The sequence below is a fragment of the Pelodiscus sinensis genome, chromosome 8, assembly GCF_049634645.1.
Source record: "Pelodiscus sinensis isolate JC-2024 chromosome 8, ASM4963464v1, whole genome shotgun sequence".
Classification (NCBI taxonomy): Eukaryota; Metazoa; Chordata; order Testudines; family Trionychidae; genus Pelodiscus; species Pelodiscus sinensis.
The window spans coordinates 16295414-16311525 of NC_134718.1; the positions used below are offsets into that span (position 1 = coordinate 16295414).

Consider the following 16112-nt stretch of genomic DNA (forward strand, 5'->3'; position numbering starts at 1 on the left):
CATGGCTGCCGCACTGAGCCGACAAACAGCTGATCAGGTGTTTGTCCGCTCAGCGCGCTAGTCTGGATGCTCCCCTGCCAACATCAAAGCCCTTTGTCGGCAGCCCCGTTATTCCTCGTGGGATGAGGTTTACCGGGGCTGCCGACAAAGGGCTTTGATGTTGGCAGGGGAGCGTCCAGACTAGCGCGCTGAGTGGACAAACAGCTGATCAGCTGTTTGTCGGCTCAGCGCGGCAGCCATGTAAATTTAAATGAAGCCGCAATCATTTAAATCGCGGCTTCATTTGACTTTGCCAAAACAACAAATCTACATGGCTCCGTCAATGGAGCCATGTAGTTTAGACGTACCCTTACAGTTGTCATTTTTTAAACATCCACGGAGCATACTGAGTTAGATATCAATTTAGGTCCCAATCCTGCATGTCGCTCTACATAAATAGATCCTCAGCCTACAGAAAGCCATTTTGATTTATGGGGTGTGGTATGGGAGCAGCGGCCTATCTACATACAGATCCCCAATTCAACATGGGCTTAGATCGGGGTGGGCAATAATTTTAGATGGGGGGCACTCCAAACATTTGGAAAGTGGTCAAAGGCTGCACTCTTCCATGATATTAATGGAGGAGGTGTGAGGTCTGGGATGGAAGATGGGTACAGAGGGGCGCTTGTAGTAAAGGATTGCAGTGCAGGAGGGAGTGTGGGGTCTGAAAGAGAATTTGGGTGAAGGAGGCAGTTGTGACCTGGGGCCGGGGACTGGAGTGCAAGGTTGGGGAGAAAGTGCTGGGGTTTGGGCTGTGACCAAGAGTAGAAGGGTGTTGTGACTGGGGCAGGAGTTTGGGGTGCAGGGTCAGGGAAGGGGTATAGGTGTAGGAGGAGGGACAGAGGATTTGGGTTATGTGTGATAGAGGAGCAGGAGTAGGGGGCAGAGGTTGGGGGGGGAGAGGCAGGCTCTGGCTGGGATACTTTTCTGGGCGACTCAGCAGCTGCTCTTCCAGCAGCTCAGCAGAAATCAGCCAATGGGATTGGGCTGGGGGTGCGGCAGTGCATAAAGCCTCCCTCTCTTCCATGGGCTTGCAGCTCTTCAAAGACAAAGAGGGCCTAACAGCTGGGGCAGGGCGAGCGGGGAGGCTGCCCTGGGCCCTGCGCATCAATGTGCCCCGCGCATGCTACTTCTGGTCGGCTGGTGCCGAGGCGCATGTGTGAAATTGTGCCACCCCTGGGCCCTGCGGCACTGCCCTGGGCCCCTCAAAATTATCATCCGCCCCTGTGCGAGGGAGCGGGAAAGGCAGAGAGCCTGCCTGAGACTTCCCACTGCATCTGTGGGGCTTGGCGGGCCAGATCCAGCCTGAGGGCCATATTTTGTCCAGCCCTCGCTTAGATCCAAAGCAAAACACTTAAGCCGTGTGAATTGACTTCAAAGAGTTCAGTCTTGTTTAGTTAATCAAAACAAAGATTGAGAGGCAACTTGAAGATCTAAATATCTGTACAGGGAGGAGGAAAAAGATACTAATGGGCTCTTTAATCTAGTGAGGAATGGCATAATAAGAACTAATGGCTGCAAGCTGAAGCCAGCAGATGTATTCTGAGCCCTGAGCTTAGAATGGCCGTACTGGGTCAGACCAAAAGTCCATCTAGCCCAGTAGCCTGTCTGTCAACAGCAGCCAACACTAGGTACCCTGGAGGGGATGGACCGAAGACAATGATCAAGCCATTTGTCTCGTGCCATCCATCTCCAGCCTTCCACAAACAGAAGCCAGGGGCACCATTTCTACCCCCTGGCTAATACCACTCCATGGACCCAACCTCCATGACTTAATCTCACTTCTCTTTAAACTTTGTTCTAGTTCTAGCCTTCACAGCCTCCTGCAGCAAGGAGTGCCACAGCTTGACTATTTGCTTTGTGAAGAAGAACTTTCTGTTAGTTTGAAGCCTGCTACCCATTCATTTCATTTGGTGTCCTGTAGCCCTTATATTATGGGAACTAATGAAGAACTTTTCTTTATGCACCCTCTCCACATCACTCATGCTTTTATAGACCTCTATCATATCCCCCCTCAGTCTCCTCTTTTCTAAGCTGAGAAGTCCCAGTCTCTTTAGCCTCTCTTCATATGGGACCTGTTCCAAACCCCTGATATTGTAGTTGCCCTCCCCTCTCCCACCCTTTCTCTTCCCCTCTCCCACCTCCTTTTCCCAGTCTCCCCGAGTTTTGTTCAATAAAGAGAGTTTCTATTTTTGAACACACGTGTCCTTTATTTTATACATCAGGAAGGGGGGCTAGGGAGGGGTAAGTGGAAGGAGGTGAGGGAGGAATGGGGTACGAGCCCCCGATGGGGAGGACTGGGCTGGCTCTGTGGGCTCCTCGGGGTGGAAGTTCTCCTGAAGCCCCTTGATTGACCCCCCCCTCCGGATGGCAGCCTGTGGTAAGTGCAGACAGGCTGATGGCCGAATGCTGTGATGTGCTGAGTGTGGGCACTCAGGGCACTCTAAGCCAGCACTGCTTTGCAAGCGGAGAACCCCTGAGAACTGTCTGTCCGTGGTGGGGGTCGGGTCCCTTTAAGCACAGCCCTCAGCTAGCCTGAGACAGCAGCTCCACACTCTAAGTCCCAGTCTGATGCCCTGCCGGCATTGCTTCTGGCCATCCTTAACCTCTGTTCAGGGTCCACTCAGTGTGGACGTGCTAGTTTGAGTTAGAAAAATGCTAATTCGAACTAGTTTTTAAGTCTAGATGCACTAATTCGAATTAGCTTAGTTCGAATTAACTAATTTGAATTAAGTTAGTTTGAATTAGTACTGTAGTATAGACATACCCCCTGTGAGGGACTGGCAGTGGGGTTGGGGAACCGGAAATGACCTCCCTTGGTTGGGAAAAATCCCTCATCTGGGACCAGTCAGATCTTGAGGGTGCTGGACCAGGGAGGTCCAGTCTATAACAGACTTGAGTCAAATCCAAACTGTTCCAAATTACCAATCTATAGCAAATGGGCTAAGGAGATGAGAATTCCTGTTATGGAGAGGAGGAGTGCTTACCAGCACCCGGTGTCTCAGGGGTTAAACTCAGGTAGCTAGTAAGAAGGTTGGGCCAGAGGGCCAGAAGAACCAATCAAGATAGAGGTTTGAAATTTGAATTGGAGATAGACACCTTGCCTGCTTTCTTTGTGTGGGAGTGTTAAACCAGGAGTTGAAAGATACAGAATGATTTAAACCCAGGCAGGATTACCATGCCTCCAAGGTATTCAGGGCATGGAAGCGGACTGAAACAAGAACAGATTGGAAGTAAATAAAGGGAAAAAGTAAATTTAGTCACGATCAGGGTATTTTCTTTATTTTGTGGTTTGATTTGAACTGCTGTGTGTGAATCTACCTCTTCCCCATTTACCATCTAAGCATTGTTCCCAGAGATTTTTCTCTCTATTTTAATTTGTTTTCCTTAGTTGCTCTGTAACATCTAGCAACGAAGTATGCTTTATCAAGTATATCTTTTGCTTTGTAATAAATACCACTTTTTTAAGGTGATTATTTGATTCTTGTGTCCTAGAAGGTCTGTCTGTGTATGTTTATCTGCATGCCTCAGACTGAGAGGTCAGCTACCAGAGACTGCAGCTTGTTTCACTCTTTTCTTTTTTCAAGCTCTCCTGTGGCAGAAGAGCTTGGGGTGCCTCTGGGGGAGAATTCAAGTGTTCATCCCCAGTTTTAGAGATAAAAAAAATCTCTTGATGGTGGCAGCAAACTCCCTCTTCCCCCCAAAATCTGTGCATTTGTGATTCTGGGGGAAGTTTTTGTAACCAGTGCCTGTAGTGGCAAGGTACATTCAAAGTCTTCGTGGTCCCCTATCTTCTGCACTCAGAGTGCCAGAGTGGGGATCAGCCCTGACACTTCCATAAGATATATTCATGCATTTCTATTAACATATTCTGTGACAACTTGCAGTGGCCCAATTTGGAGTGTACTATGTATTGTGACATTTGGAAATAAAACCAGATACCAAAATGGCAACACAGGCAGTGGTATGCCAGGTGTCATCTGGTCTGATTCCTGTCATGGGGCTCACAATCACAAAACAAGCACCACCAGTTAAGGCAATAGTCACATACATACCAAACCTCATGTGTCAAAATAAATAGGTTTATTTTTATGCATACAGTATTCTCCTGATCATCCAGATATCAAGGAGGACACAGATTTTATTTGAGTAGTCAGGAGTTCAGATAATAGAGAGAGCAGCAGCCCTTCGGGAGTGGGAAGGCCTCCCCTGTAGCTGGGGCCCACCTCATCCTCACAGTCTTGGCTAAGGGTCTCTGCTCTGCTTTGCAGTACCACAGCCTCCCTTTCCCCCCTTGGACCTGTGGGGACTGAGTGTCACTGCCCCTGCAGCTGCTCAGTGTCCCCTCTGCAGCTCCTCCATTACAGCCCCGCTCACTCACTTTCATAGCATTGGGACTGCAGAGGGATCAGTGAAATGCTACAGGAGCCACGTAGTGACCGGGTGGCCTCCCCTAAAGCCAGGGGCTCATTCTCTGCTGCCGCCTCAGACTCTTGGCTAAGGAGGTCTCTGGTTTGTTAGCCAAATCTCCACATTACCAGAATCCCTGCCTCGTCCACCAGTGTGAGCTACAAGGGAGCGATTCACATAATGTGAAAGTAGAGATAAAAGGGTTTCAGATCAAAAGGAGTGTGCCATTAGTAGCTTTTGTGTGACAAAGGAGTCACAGAACACTTTTAAACAGTGATTTTTAGAAATACTAAGAATGTAATGATTGGGTATCTGATCCAAAACCCGTTGAAGGTGCCGCAAAGAATGCCATTGACTTCAACAGGATCTGGAGTAGACCTTACGTAGGTAAATAAAACAATCACAATCTATTCAGCAATAACACACGCAGGAACTGAAGCGCATCTGCATGAGTCAGTAAATGTGCCTAAATGGCTTTCTCACTACGTGTTCAAATATCACCATAGCAGCAGAGCGGAGCAATGCAGGATGGAAGCCCAGCTGAGCCTTTGCGTATGGAGTTTTCAGAGAGTGACTGGTACAACTAAATCTCAGTCTAGTACAGTAGAAACATTAATATTGCAAGTTAAGTTTCTCTATTGTAAATCTTTATGTTGTGGTCCTGGCCAGAAAGGGGGAAAGAAGAGGTTAAAAATGAAGATTTCCACAAACACAAATAGTAATTGGGCACCTAATTTGCTTTATCTTTGTGGATGTTTGGCACCTAACTGCCATTTGTGCCTTTGAACATCTCTCCCAGAGGATTAGGACAATGGCAGGAAGATAAAAGGGAAATGGATGTGCAATGAAAAAAACCCAGAAGAGCACAAAAAAGATAAAATAAAAATGAAAGAGGTAGGATGGAATAGAGATAGCAAGAAGGAAAAAAAGCTGCTGAGAGACGGACAGAAAAAGGAGTGGGTTGGAGGGGAGTAAAGGGCTGGTTGATTCATAATTTCAGTGGAAGCGTAAAAAGCATGGTTTTCCTATGCAGGAAACATACAGACCTTTGGATTTTAGAGCATTCTGAACAGAGAACAAGTGATGATGCTCTGTCTTTGAAGAAAGCTCCGTTTGAAAGGGTTGACAGATCAGGCAAATCATCTGTGTGTCTATATAGGCTACTGCCAACCACTGCCATTCAAAAAATCATGAGTTAATCTTCCAGGGTACATGAAATTTGACTTAAAATTATGAAACTCCAAATAAAAGTTGATTTGTTTGTATTTACATTTTGGTTTTTTGAGCCTTTAAGGTTCATGTTTTCAAACATATCTTCATAACCATACAGACTATAAATTTTACCCCTTCTTCCCCCCTTTTTTCAATATAAGCAGATTGTGATATGTGCCCATGACTTCAGCAAGTGGGGCTTTAAGGAAAAGAAATCATAATCAGAAGAATAATGTAATGAAAGTTGATAATGTGTGTGTATGTGTGTGTGTGTGTGTACGCACACACACACACACACGCAGATGGAGTTCTTTGTGAAGAGCAGCTTTCATGAAGTGTTGTACATCTACATTCCAAGTAGATCCTAATATATGGGTATGTCTGAGGGAATCCAGTACATTCTCTCTCAATGAGAGTTGTGTGAGACCTTGAAAATTCAGTTCGTGTGAAAATATTGTGGAAGTTCCTGCCAAAACCGTTTCAGATATTTTCACAGTCTCTGGATAACAATGGTCAATAATGGCACACAAAAGGCATCACTTGCGGGAGCCAACACCCTCCACGGGCCCCCCAGGCAAGGTGTGGGGGGACAGCTCCATGTCTCAGAAGGGGTGGTGCTTTGGGCAAGGCCAAGGGCCCAGGACCATGGAGCACCATCCCTTGCCCTCCGCCCCGCCCTCAGAGCCACCTGGAACATGCGGCACCTCCGCCTCCCCACGCAGCCCTAAGAGGAGCCCTTCCTTGATTTAAGGGCCTGGGACACTCGCTGCAGTGGTAGCCAGGAGCTCTGAGTCCCTTTCTATCACCAGGCTCCGAGACAACTGCCCCTTTGCCCCAGCACCCCCGTCGGCAGGCCTAGCAGCATGCATCCTGTTGAAGTGCTAGCCGGCTGGTTGACATGTTGCATGCTGTGGAAACTGATTTAACATCATAAAAGCAGCCATACTCGGTAAGACCAAAGGTTCATCTAACCCAATATCCTGTCTGCTAACAGTGGCCAACACCCCATCTAATGCTAATATAACTAATTATTTCCATGCATATAAAGCAGGAGTTCCAGAGGGCAGCACATATTTTCTGTTGCAATCTTAGTACCAGTCCTTGATGGAGCTTTAAGAAAAAGAAATCAGAATGACTCCCAGTGTCTTACAGCAGACAGAAATATAGGTGATTTGCCAGATCTGTAACTCTTAGTATATCAGGTTTCCGGAATCAGTTTATCATCTCAGTTTCTGGCTCATTCAGAACACTGTGTGCATTGGCGGAAAAAAAGCTCTGTAGCTGTGGATATGGTTAGTCTCTTCCAGTAATTTATCTTCTCACAGGCAGCAGACCTGTTTGGAAGTTAGCTGCCCTTTTTTATTCAGATTATTTTGTAATTCACATCACATTTAAGTACATTAAAAATAGGGCCTAGATTGTGTGGAAAATCTCTCCTTTCTTTCTTTCTTTCTTTCTTTCTTTCTTTCTTTCTTTCTTTCTTTCTTTCTTTCTTTCTTTCTTTCTTTCTTTCTTTCTTTCTTTCTTTCTTTCTTTCTTTCTTTCTTTCTTACACACACATGTGCACAATTGATGTCTCCTAACTGAATTCTTACTGTTATTGCAGCTCAAGAAAGTCATTTAATAGGACGAGACCATGTATATGAGTATTGGCAGGAGTTTGTTGGTACATGGAACCTGCATGATAAACAATGATAAGATTGAATTTTTCCATTGAGGCAAATAACACAATAACACAAGCCTGATGGGACTTAGATAATGAATTTCACTGATAAGCAAATGACATTATCGCTCTTAGCTAAAATGGAATGCGAATGGAGAAGGCTGATAATGCAATCAAGTTGTCTTGATGGTGGAATGTCAATACATGAAAACTCCTAATCAGTAATATCAGCCCTTTTTCTGTAGAGAACGAGTCACCCCTTGATCCCATTAACTGTCTATGAAGCTATTTCCGATCTAAGATTTAATGAATTTATTACATTGAAACTACCTAATTAAGGCTTATAATGATAGTTAGATTTGAGTGCTGATTATTCCTGACACAAATTCTAAACTTGCCCTGCGACCAAAGGAAATGATTAGTTTAGAAGAAACCAAATTTAAAATCAATTTAGCTTCAGAATTACAATATTGGTATTTAAAAAGGGAAAATCAAAATATCGTGTTACAGGAAGCAGCTGCTCTTGCCATTGTGGTACTGCTGAGACTGTTAGCATTTCTGCTTTTAACCTACCTATATATTCTGAAATGCAATGGAACCTCAGGGTTACAGACACCTCAAACGTGGTGGTTATTTGTAACTCCGAACAAAACAGTATAGCCGTTCTTTCAAAAAAATTTAACTGGAGAGAGCCTTAATATAGCTTTGAAAATTTACTACGCAGAAGAAAAATGCTGCTTTCCTTTTTTCCCCCCAGTAGTTTACATTTAACATAGTACTGTATCGCCATATTGCTTTTTAAAATCTCTCCTGCTGCCTGATTGTGCACTTCCAATTCCCGCTGAGGTATGTGGTCGACTGGTCAGTCTATAACGCTAGTGTTCGGAACTCTGAGGTTTTTCTGTAAATTAATGTTGTCTGTTTCTCCCCTTCTTCCCCTTTTAAATGTAGGATGATAAAAGCAGAAATTGTTTAGGAGGTGAATTCGATAGAAATAATTTAATAGATGTATACTTTGTGGTACAGCCATGCCCAGAACATCATTTTGCAGCTCACAAGACTATACCTGGAATAGCTGAGAAGCTAAGACTTTAAAGAAAGTGTATAGCTTTGCATTATTTTTCCATTATGATGACTTTCTGCCATATTTAATTTGTAGTCCTATTCAGTACTGAATGTAAAAACGAGTTATAATGCAACAGTGGTGTTGTGAAATTTTGCACTCAAAAATTCATGCCAAAAGTGAAGGTAAAACACTCAACTGTTCTTTTCAATGTTTTCCATACATACAATACTGTCTCTTTCCTATGCTAGGTAGAGGCCACTCTACCTAATTATATGGTCTCATTATTGTGAAGTATTGGTTGTCAAACACAATGTCTGTGGACATTAGCATGATACAATGATTATATATAGTGGACCCAACATATTTCATCTTAAAGATTCGGGTTCAGGCTTTGACATTTTCACATTGGCCCATACCGAGGGGGATGTGGTCCCTCACCATTGCAGGGGTCAGTGCAGAGACGGCTTGTTCCAAAGGAAGCGCACAGTTCTCCAGCACTATGTTGAGAGTGCTCAAGAGTTATTGTATTCACCCACTTATTCTTCCAGATGCAAGGACCCCATTGCAGGCCATTTCTGTCCAAGCAAAACTACACTAGATGGAACTCCCCTACTCTTGCCTAAGTACGAGGCCTGCAATTGTCTGTAGAGTTTACACAGAGAAGAGAAGACAGACTGCCTGCACCGTACTCCCAACTCTGCATGCCCACAATAGATTAATACAATATAGACTTCCTTGTGGGTTGGCTGCTATGCCATGCTGCCTCTTCTGTTCTGAGTCCCAATTCTTAGGAGTGAAGCTAGAATGAGTTCTGAATTTCCTGACATGAGTGTGGTGAAGACTAAAGCACAGAATTATTTTAACATAGTTTGCTTTGGCACTTATGTGAGAAAAAAACACGTGGATTTCAAGTGTGTGTCAGACATACCCATGAGAAGATACAGGCCTTTTAAATTTTTTAAAATGTATCATAAAGCATGCCGTTATCTTCAGCAAACCCCAGCATGTCTGTTGAGGATGAGAGCAAGGAAGATAAAGGATTACTTAAGCTTTACTACTTCTAAGAGAAAGTACAGTATGAATATAAATATACACATATGTTTAAAGACCAGATTTTAAGAAAATACTACCTAACATATTTTATTTAAAAATGAATGAATAAAACATGTTTATTTTTTAGTTCTTCTTTTTTTTTAAGTTCTTTGCTCCATTGGATGTTGGTGGGCTGATTTGATATTCATTGACATAGGAATTGCAAAGGGAATAGTTTGATGAGTTATTGTTTTTCTATAATTTTAGCAGCTCATATGCACAATGTCGTTCTCCATTGTGGTTTTGTGGAATGTTTTCCAAAGATATTCAATAAAGTTCCTAAACTTGCAAGAGAGTAAGAGCATCTCACTGTCATGGGCAGCATTGTCCCTGTTTTTTTTAATTACTTACAAATGCAATGCAATCCATTGTAACTGAATGAGTCACACTACATCTATGTCCCATTCACATGGTTAATATCATGTCTGATGTTCTCTGAAGCTTTGCAACAGTGTTCTCCCTTTTCATTACAATTTACTAGTATATAAAGGCATGTGTCTCATTTATATGACAGAAACAATATTTTCGGAACTGGCAATTTAGAGAAAAATAGATTGTCAGTCTGAGTCTGCTCCTGCAAAGACGTATGCACATGCTCTGTTTGCACATACTCAGTAGCCTAAATGAAATCAATGAGCCTATTCATAGAGCATAAAGGTAAGTCCATGTGTAGGTTTCAATCAGAATCTTTAAGAGTGAGTTTAATATGGTAGAAGAAACTCAGGGACAAGATTACATTCGAAAGTATATGCATTAAGTTGTATGCATTTTATTCAGTACCAGATAAGATGAAATGTGACTACATGGCAGACTAGTGAGTGTTGGAAGAGTTACTTTTATGGATCTTGGGCAATCATTTTGCATCTGATGGCATAGTAACATAAGGAATTAGTTCACTAGAGATCAGTAGTCTTGTGAGCAGTTTAAAGTCAGACTGAGTGGGAAAAGGTGTCAGAGGGTGAGTGAGGTATGAGAGATATATATATACTCTGGCAATTAAAGAAAGAAAGAATAGATAGCATAAAAACATAGAGATTAATTTAGTGTTTCACATGGGCAGCAGGATTTGGTCTCCAGGACCGAAGTGTCCATAGTTCTCAATGATTTTTGTCTGGTTGTTACATTTTAGGAAATTCCTTCTTTCCACACTTTTCATTAAACAAATGGCTTTGAATCACAATATTTTCCTATTTCATTCCTGTGAGTGTGCATTTTCTAGAGTATTTTGGAATACTCTTTGAAGACAGTATCTGAGCTCTAAATGGACATATTCTGTTTCTTTAGCAGAAATATTTATATTGCTTGAAATGTTGCTTTATAGCTCATGAATCTTTTCTTGTTTGTTAACTAGATGATGTGGCAACTACCTAGAATATTTATTTTAAGAATATAATTATATTGATTTATTTAACAAGGTGCGTAAATATGGAAACTCAGAGGGAAGCAACGTATTTTCAGTCACACTTTAAACTGAGATGAATTATTTGGTAAAAGAGCAGTAAGAAGGAAATACAATAGATGCCATCTATTTTGCATCTTCAAATAAGGTAATCTCAGAGTATATTTATTATGGTTTGTTAATAATACATAGATCAATCCCCAGCTATATTAAAGGTAGAATTTCAATTTATAAACTACCATCAGTGCTGTGTATGTCTGGGGCAATGTAGATCACAGAGCTCAGAAGATAGCAAGTCTGAGCTGCGGACACAGAAGTTTCAAATATGAGGGGTCAACCTATGGAACAATCTTTCAGAAGACTCAGAGGGATCCAGTGTCCTGCTATCTTTAGGAAATGTTGCAAAGCCTTCCTCTTTGAAAAGGCCCTTCCATTTTAAGAATAACTTAAAAAGCAACGAATAATCTAGTAGCACCTTAAAGACTAACAAAACATGTAGATAGTATCATGAGCTTTCATGGTACAACCCACTGCTTCAGATGAATCATAGAACACTAGAACTGGAAGGGACCTCGAGAGGTCTTCAAGTCCAGTCCCCTGCCCTCAAGGTAGGACCAAGCACTGTATACACCATCTGAGATGGATGTCTGTCCAATTTGCTCTTAAATAACTCCAGTGATGGAGATTCCACAATATCTCTAGGCAATTTATTCCAGTGTTTAACCACCCTGGCAGGTAGAAAATTTTTCCAAATGTCCAACCTAAACCTCTCTTGCTGCAGTTTAAGCCCATTGCTTCTTGTCCTCTCCTGAGAGGCCAAGGAGAACAATTTGTCACCCTCCTCCTTGTGACACTCTTTATGGAGCATTAAAAGTCCAGATCCAAGAATAAATAAGAGAAGGGGTGGAGGAAGGAAGGAAAAAAAGTGAATTAGAATGTTCAAGTTACAAGAAGCTGATAAGAACAATTTGCACCTTCTGTAAATACTCACTGTTTAGTTGGTTAAGTCATTAGGATTCAGAAGGACACTCAAAACATAAATACATTCCCCTAAAAAAAATGAAAGGAAACCTCGGCTGCAGGAAGAATTTCTACCACAAACAAGGAAAAGTTTAGCAGAAATTCCATGAAAATTACTGGGGACTTAGTTGTTGATATAGATTTTATATGGAAGGTCTTCCAGTACTACATTGGCATAGTTTAACGTATGTGCCTGTCTATATTTGCATAATAGTAGCACCTAGGGTATGTCTAGACTACATGGCTCTGTCGACAGAGCCATGTAAACTAGTTTACTCGACATAGTCAATGAAGCTGGGATTTAAATAATCCCCGCTTCATTAAAATAAAAATGACCGCTGGGCTGTGCCGACAATCAGCTGATCCGGCACAGAGCGGCAGTCTAGACGTGGATTGATTGACAAGGGAAGCCTTTGTCGACTGCTCCCTTATGCCTCATGAAACGAGGTTTAGAGGAGCGATCGACAAAGGCTTCCCTTGTCGACCAATCCGCGTCTAGACTGCTGCGCCGTGCAGGATCAGCTGATTGTCGGCACAGCCCAGCGGCCATTTTTATTTTAATGAAGCGGGGATTATTTAAATCCCTGCTTCATTGACTATGTCGGGTAAACTAGTTTACATGGCTCTGTTAACAGAGTCATGTAGTTTAGACATACCCCTAGAGACCTCAGCCTTGACTGTGGCCTTATTCTCCCAGACAACAGTGAAAACACATAATAATTAGAGCTGTAAAGTATTGTTTTCCCTACAAAAATCATTTTAATTCAAAATGGTGAAAGAGAGGAGTTATGTCATAATTTTGAAATGAAAAATTTCCTATTTTTCTTGTTTTTATTTCAAAAATTGTAGAAGCAAAAAAATGACAAAACCTGATTTTTAAATTGAAGAAAATAATAATTGAAACTTTTTTGGATGAAGAGAGAACTACCACCTAAAATGACATCATGGGGATAGGAAAGGAAACTGAAATGAGGGGACTTGTCCCCAATCACATAGAAGACCAAGAACTTAAGCTTGAAGCTCTGATTCTTGGTCTCGTTTTCTATCCACTAGATCATGTTGCCTCTTGTATATTAATACATCATTTCATAAACTTACTATGGGAAATACTGATAAAATGAAGATAAGTACTTTGAGACAACCAATATGCTTTTAAGGATGACCCTGGTAGAATTGTATGTACAAAGGTTCTACGAGCCTGTTCCTATTTAAGGGATTAGGTGTTTTCAGTTTTTGTTCATTCACTCTTTGTTTCAGCTTGTTTCTTTTCTGTGGGAGTGGAATTGTGCTTTGTATTATTCAACCTTAATCCACCCAGCAGATTAAGGAAGGGATTTAGTGGGTCCTTATGGGAATTCCATTTAATACTGAGCCTGAATGGATGATGGCTGTGATATTCCTGCTGTGGATGACGATGAAGTTCAATCAAGACAACAAATAAGGCTCATAAAGAAATGCAGACTAACTCAATATCAATAAAAAGGGTATTAAGAACAAGGGTGTATGACAGAGAATGGAATATTACTAAATATTTTAAGACATTAGATACATGAGTTGAGGTACTTGAACAAAGAGTTAATGAATGTACCCAAAAGAAAAGTTGCTGAGAATATGCAGTTGCACTAATCAATGAGCAGTTCTATAAATACATACATACTGTACAAAGCAAATAGCAACACCAAAAAGAAAGTATTGATTAGCATGAGTAGGATCTAGTGACAAGGATTAAGTTTACTATGCAAAGGTCTTAAACAGTAAAGATCTTCACTTAGGCTACATCTACCCAGCAGCGTTTTTTTTTTTTTTTTTCAGAATAACTAAGGTTATTCTGAAATAAGATAGTCTGTGTCTACACTACAAGCAGTTATTTCGACATAATGTTGAAATAATGTCGAACTGGAGGACATCTTACTCCAACTCCTGTAACCCTCATTTTACAAGGAGTAAGGAAAGTCAGAGGAAGAGAGTTTTTTCTCAGACTTCCTGCTGTGTAGACAGCGCCAAAAGCTGAACTAGGCTATTTCTATTTAAGCTATGCAATTGATGAAGCTCAAGTTGTATAGCTTATTTCAGCTTTAGCCCTGCTGCGTAGCAATGCCCTTAGTTATTTCAGCAGAGTAATACTGTTTGTCCCTGGGATGCCTTTTCCTTGGAGAGAAGTGTTATATAAATCCTTTCACAAAAATTCAGAACCAATAATATACTACAGCCAGATGAAACACAGCATTTCCAAAACGAGTAGCAAAAGAAACAGAAATGTTCTTGGTGAATATTTTAAGATTATCACATTCATGGCAAACAAGATTAGTATCACAGGACAGCAGAGAGTGCCTAATGTTGTTATGATTCCTGTATTTCAAAAAGTCACAAGAAAAACAGCTATGAAACTAGAATTTTTGTGTGTTGTGTATGTTGTGTATTAGAACCTAGAACCCAGTTTCACAGACTTCTGAGCACTAAAAAGATACTTGCAAAGTAAAGGTGAAAAGAAATGTGAAGTTGAACCATGACTCAAAATTCGACTTAGATCGGTTTCTGTGACAGCCATATCAGATGATATTATTTATAAGATTTTATTAAATGTGCAGACCTACTATATAATAGGGTATGTCTGAATAGTGCACTCCTTGTGCCTGTATCTCCTCCTATGATATGTTAAGGGAGAATGATACGAACCGAACTGATTGTCACCTTACAACCGGGAAGAGGAAAGCTGGGGGTGGGAGAGGCCTTGTTTTTAAGGAGATATTGACCAAACTCAATATGTGTTGCTCCGGTTGTGTATTAACTAGCTGATGTCTCCACACATACATCTTTGTGGGTTTTTTCCCTAGTTTTTCTTGTTTTTTTATTATTATTATTTTCATTCAGCTTCTGCTTTCAAATTAATTAGAAGATGGTGACGTTTACCAAGTAAATTACTTTTAGAAGCTTCCATGAAAGTAATGACCTGTGCCATGTAGCATAGCAGTCTTTGGATTTCATGCAACTCTACTGATTTTTTTTAATAGTACTGTGAATCACTCAGTGTTTTATGTTGTTTGTCAGCTTGGAATCCAGGGTGTGGCATGGAGAACAAAACATAGTACAGGTTGGACCTCTCTGGCCCAGCGCCCTAGAGATCTGACTCAGCGAATTTGAGGGACCAGAGGAGGTCCCCTGCTATCAGCTCCTCAGACCACCTTCCCTCCCTGCTGCCAGCCCCAGCCACCCCTCCGCCCCCGCCGGGCTGCCACGCTGCTGTGGCCCCTGGAGTCCAGACTGCCCTGGCCCTAGCCCCACTATCGGGGACTCCCAGCCAGAACTACCTGGTCCAGGAACACCCGTGGTTCTATTAGACCGTAGATGTTGCCGGATGACGGACTCCCAGTTTTAGGAGGTCCAACCCACTAAGTAGTAACTTAGTCAAAGCAAAACTGAACTTCATTTTTTGGTTAGGAAAAGGCTTGAATTCTAGTGAGCCAAGTGAAACTTAATTGTTTTCCTGACAACAGATTCAGGGGAGCATCAAAACTGTTGAGTGTTTACCTGAACAAAAACTCAAAAATCTCTCTCATTTGTGTGTTATTTGTTAAAATAATAACGTATCAACAACCATTTTTTCTCCATTTTACCATCCACAGAGAGTGAAGAGGTGTACCAACGCCAGGTGCTGTCTATTTCCTGTATCGTCTTTGGCATAGTCATAGTGGGCATGCTGTGTGCTGCGTTCTACTTCAAAACAAAGTAAGAGCCTTCATCTAGCATTCAACTCTCCATTGTTGTCTAGTCTGTCCTGTTTCATGGCTTTCCAGCATGTTATAAACCAGTAACGTCTCTAAAAAGCGTCTAAACAGCAGGTCTCTTCATAGTGATCTCAGAAGGCCCTGTGCGCGAGTCTTTATACAAAATTAGACTTTACAAGTACTACGTGTTCTTTTTTCTGATATCACTAAAAGACAGTTGTTTCTCTTGAAGTAGCTGGAAATGCCCTTTTCCTTGAAGTTCTCTTGTGTCTCTTAGTTGTAAGATATTTATAGGCATGTTCTGATTTCAGTTACACAAATGTAAATTCAGTGCAATATTATAGAGCAATAAATGTTTTGTCCTTTTGGAGGGAAAAAAAGGTTAATCACACTGTCTCCTGTTGCGGTTTATTTCATCTCTCCCTGCCCCTCTTCACTCCGCTGCTGTCCACTGGAAACAAGGAACATCAAAATATCCAGCCCACC

The 16112-nt window shown here is 41.8% G+C and overlaps 1 protein-coding gene across 2 annotated transcripts in view; it reads left to right on the forward strand.

Annotated features, from left to right (window-relative positions):
- Nucleotides 1–16112, forward strand: part of NRG3 (neuregulin 3) — a 906671-nt gene that overhangs the window by 822649 nt on the left and 67910 nt on the right. For both annotated transcript variants that reach the window (XM_006112415.4, XM_075934800.1), the window contains one exon: nt 15525–15627. In XM_006112415.4, coding sequence (XP_006112477.2) covers nt 15525–15627 — 103 coding nt within the window. The remainder of the gene's footprint in view (nt 1–15524; nt 15628–16112) is intronic.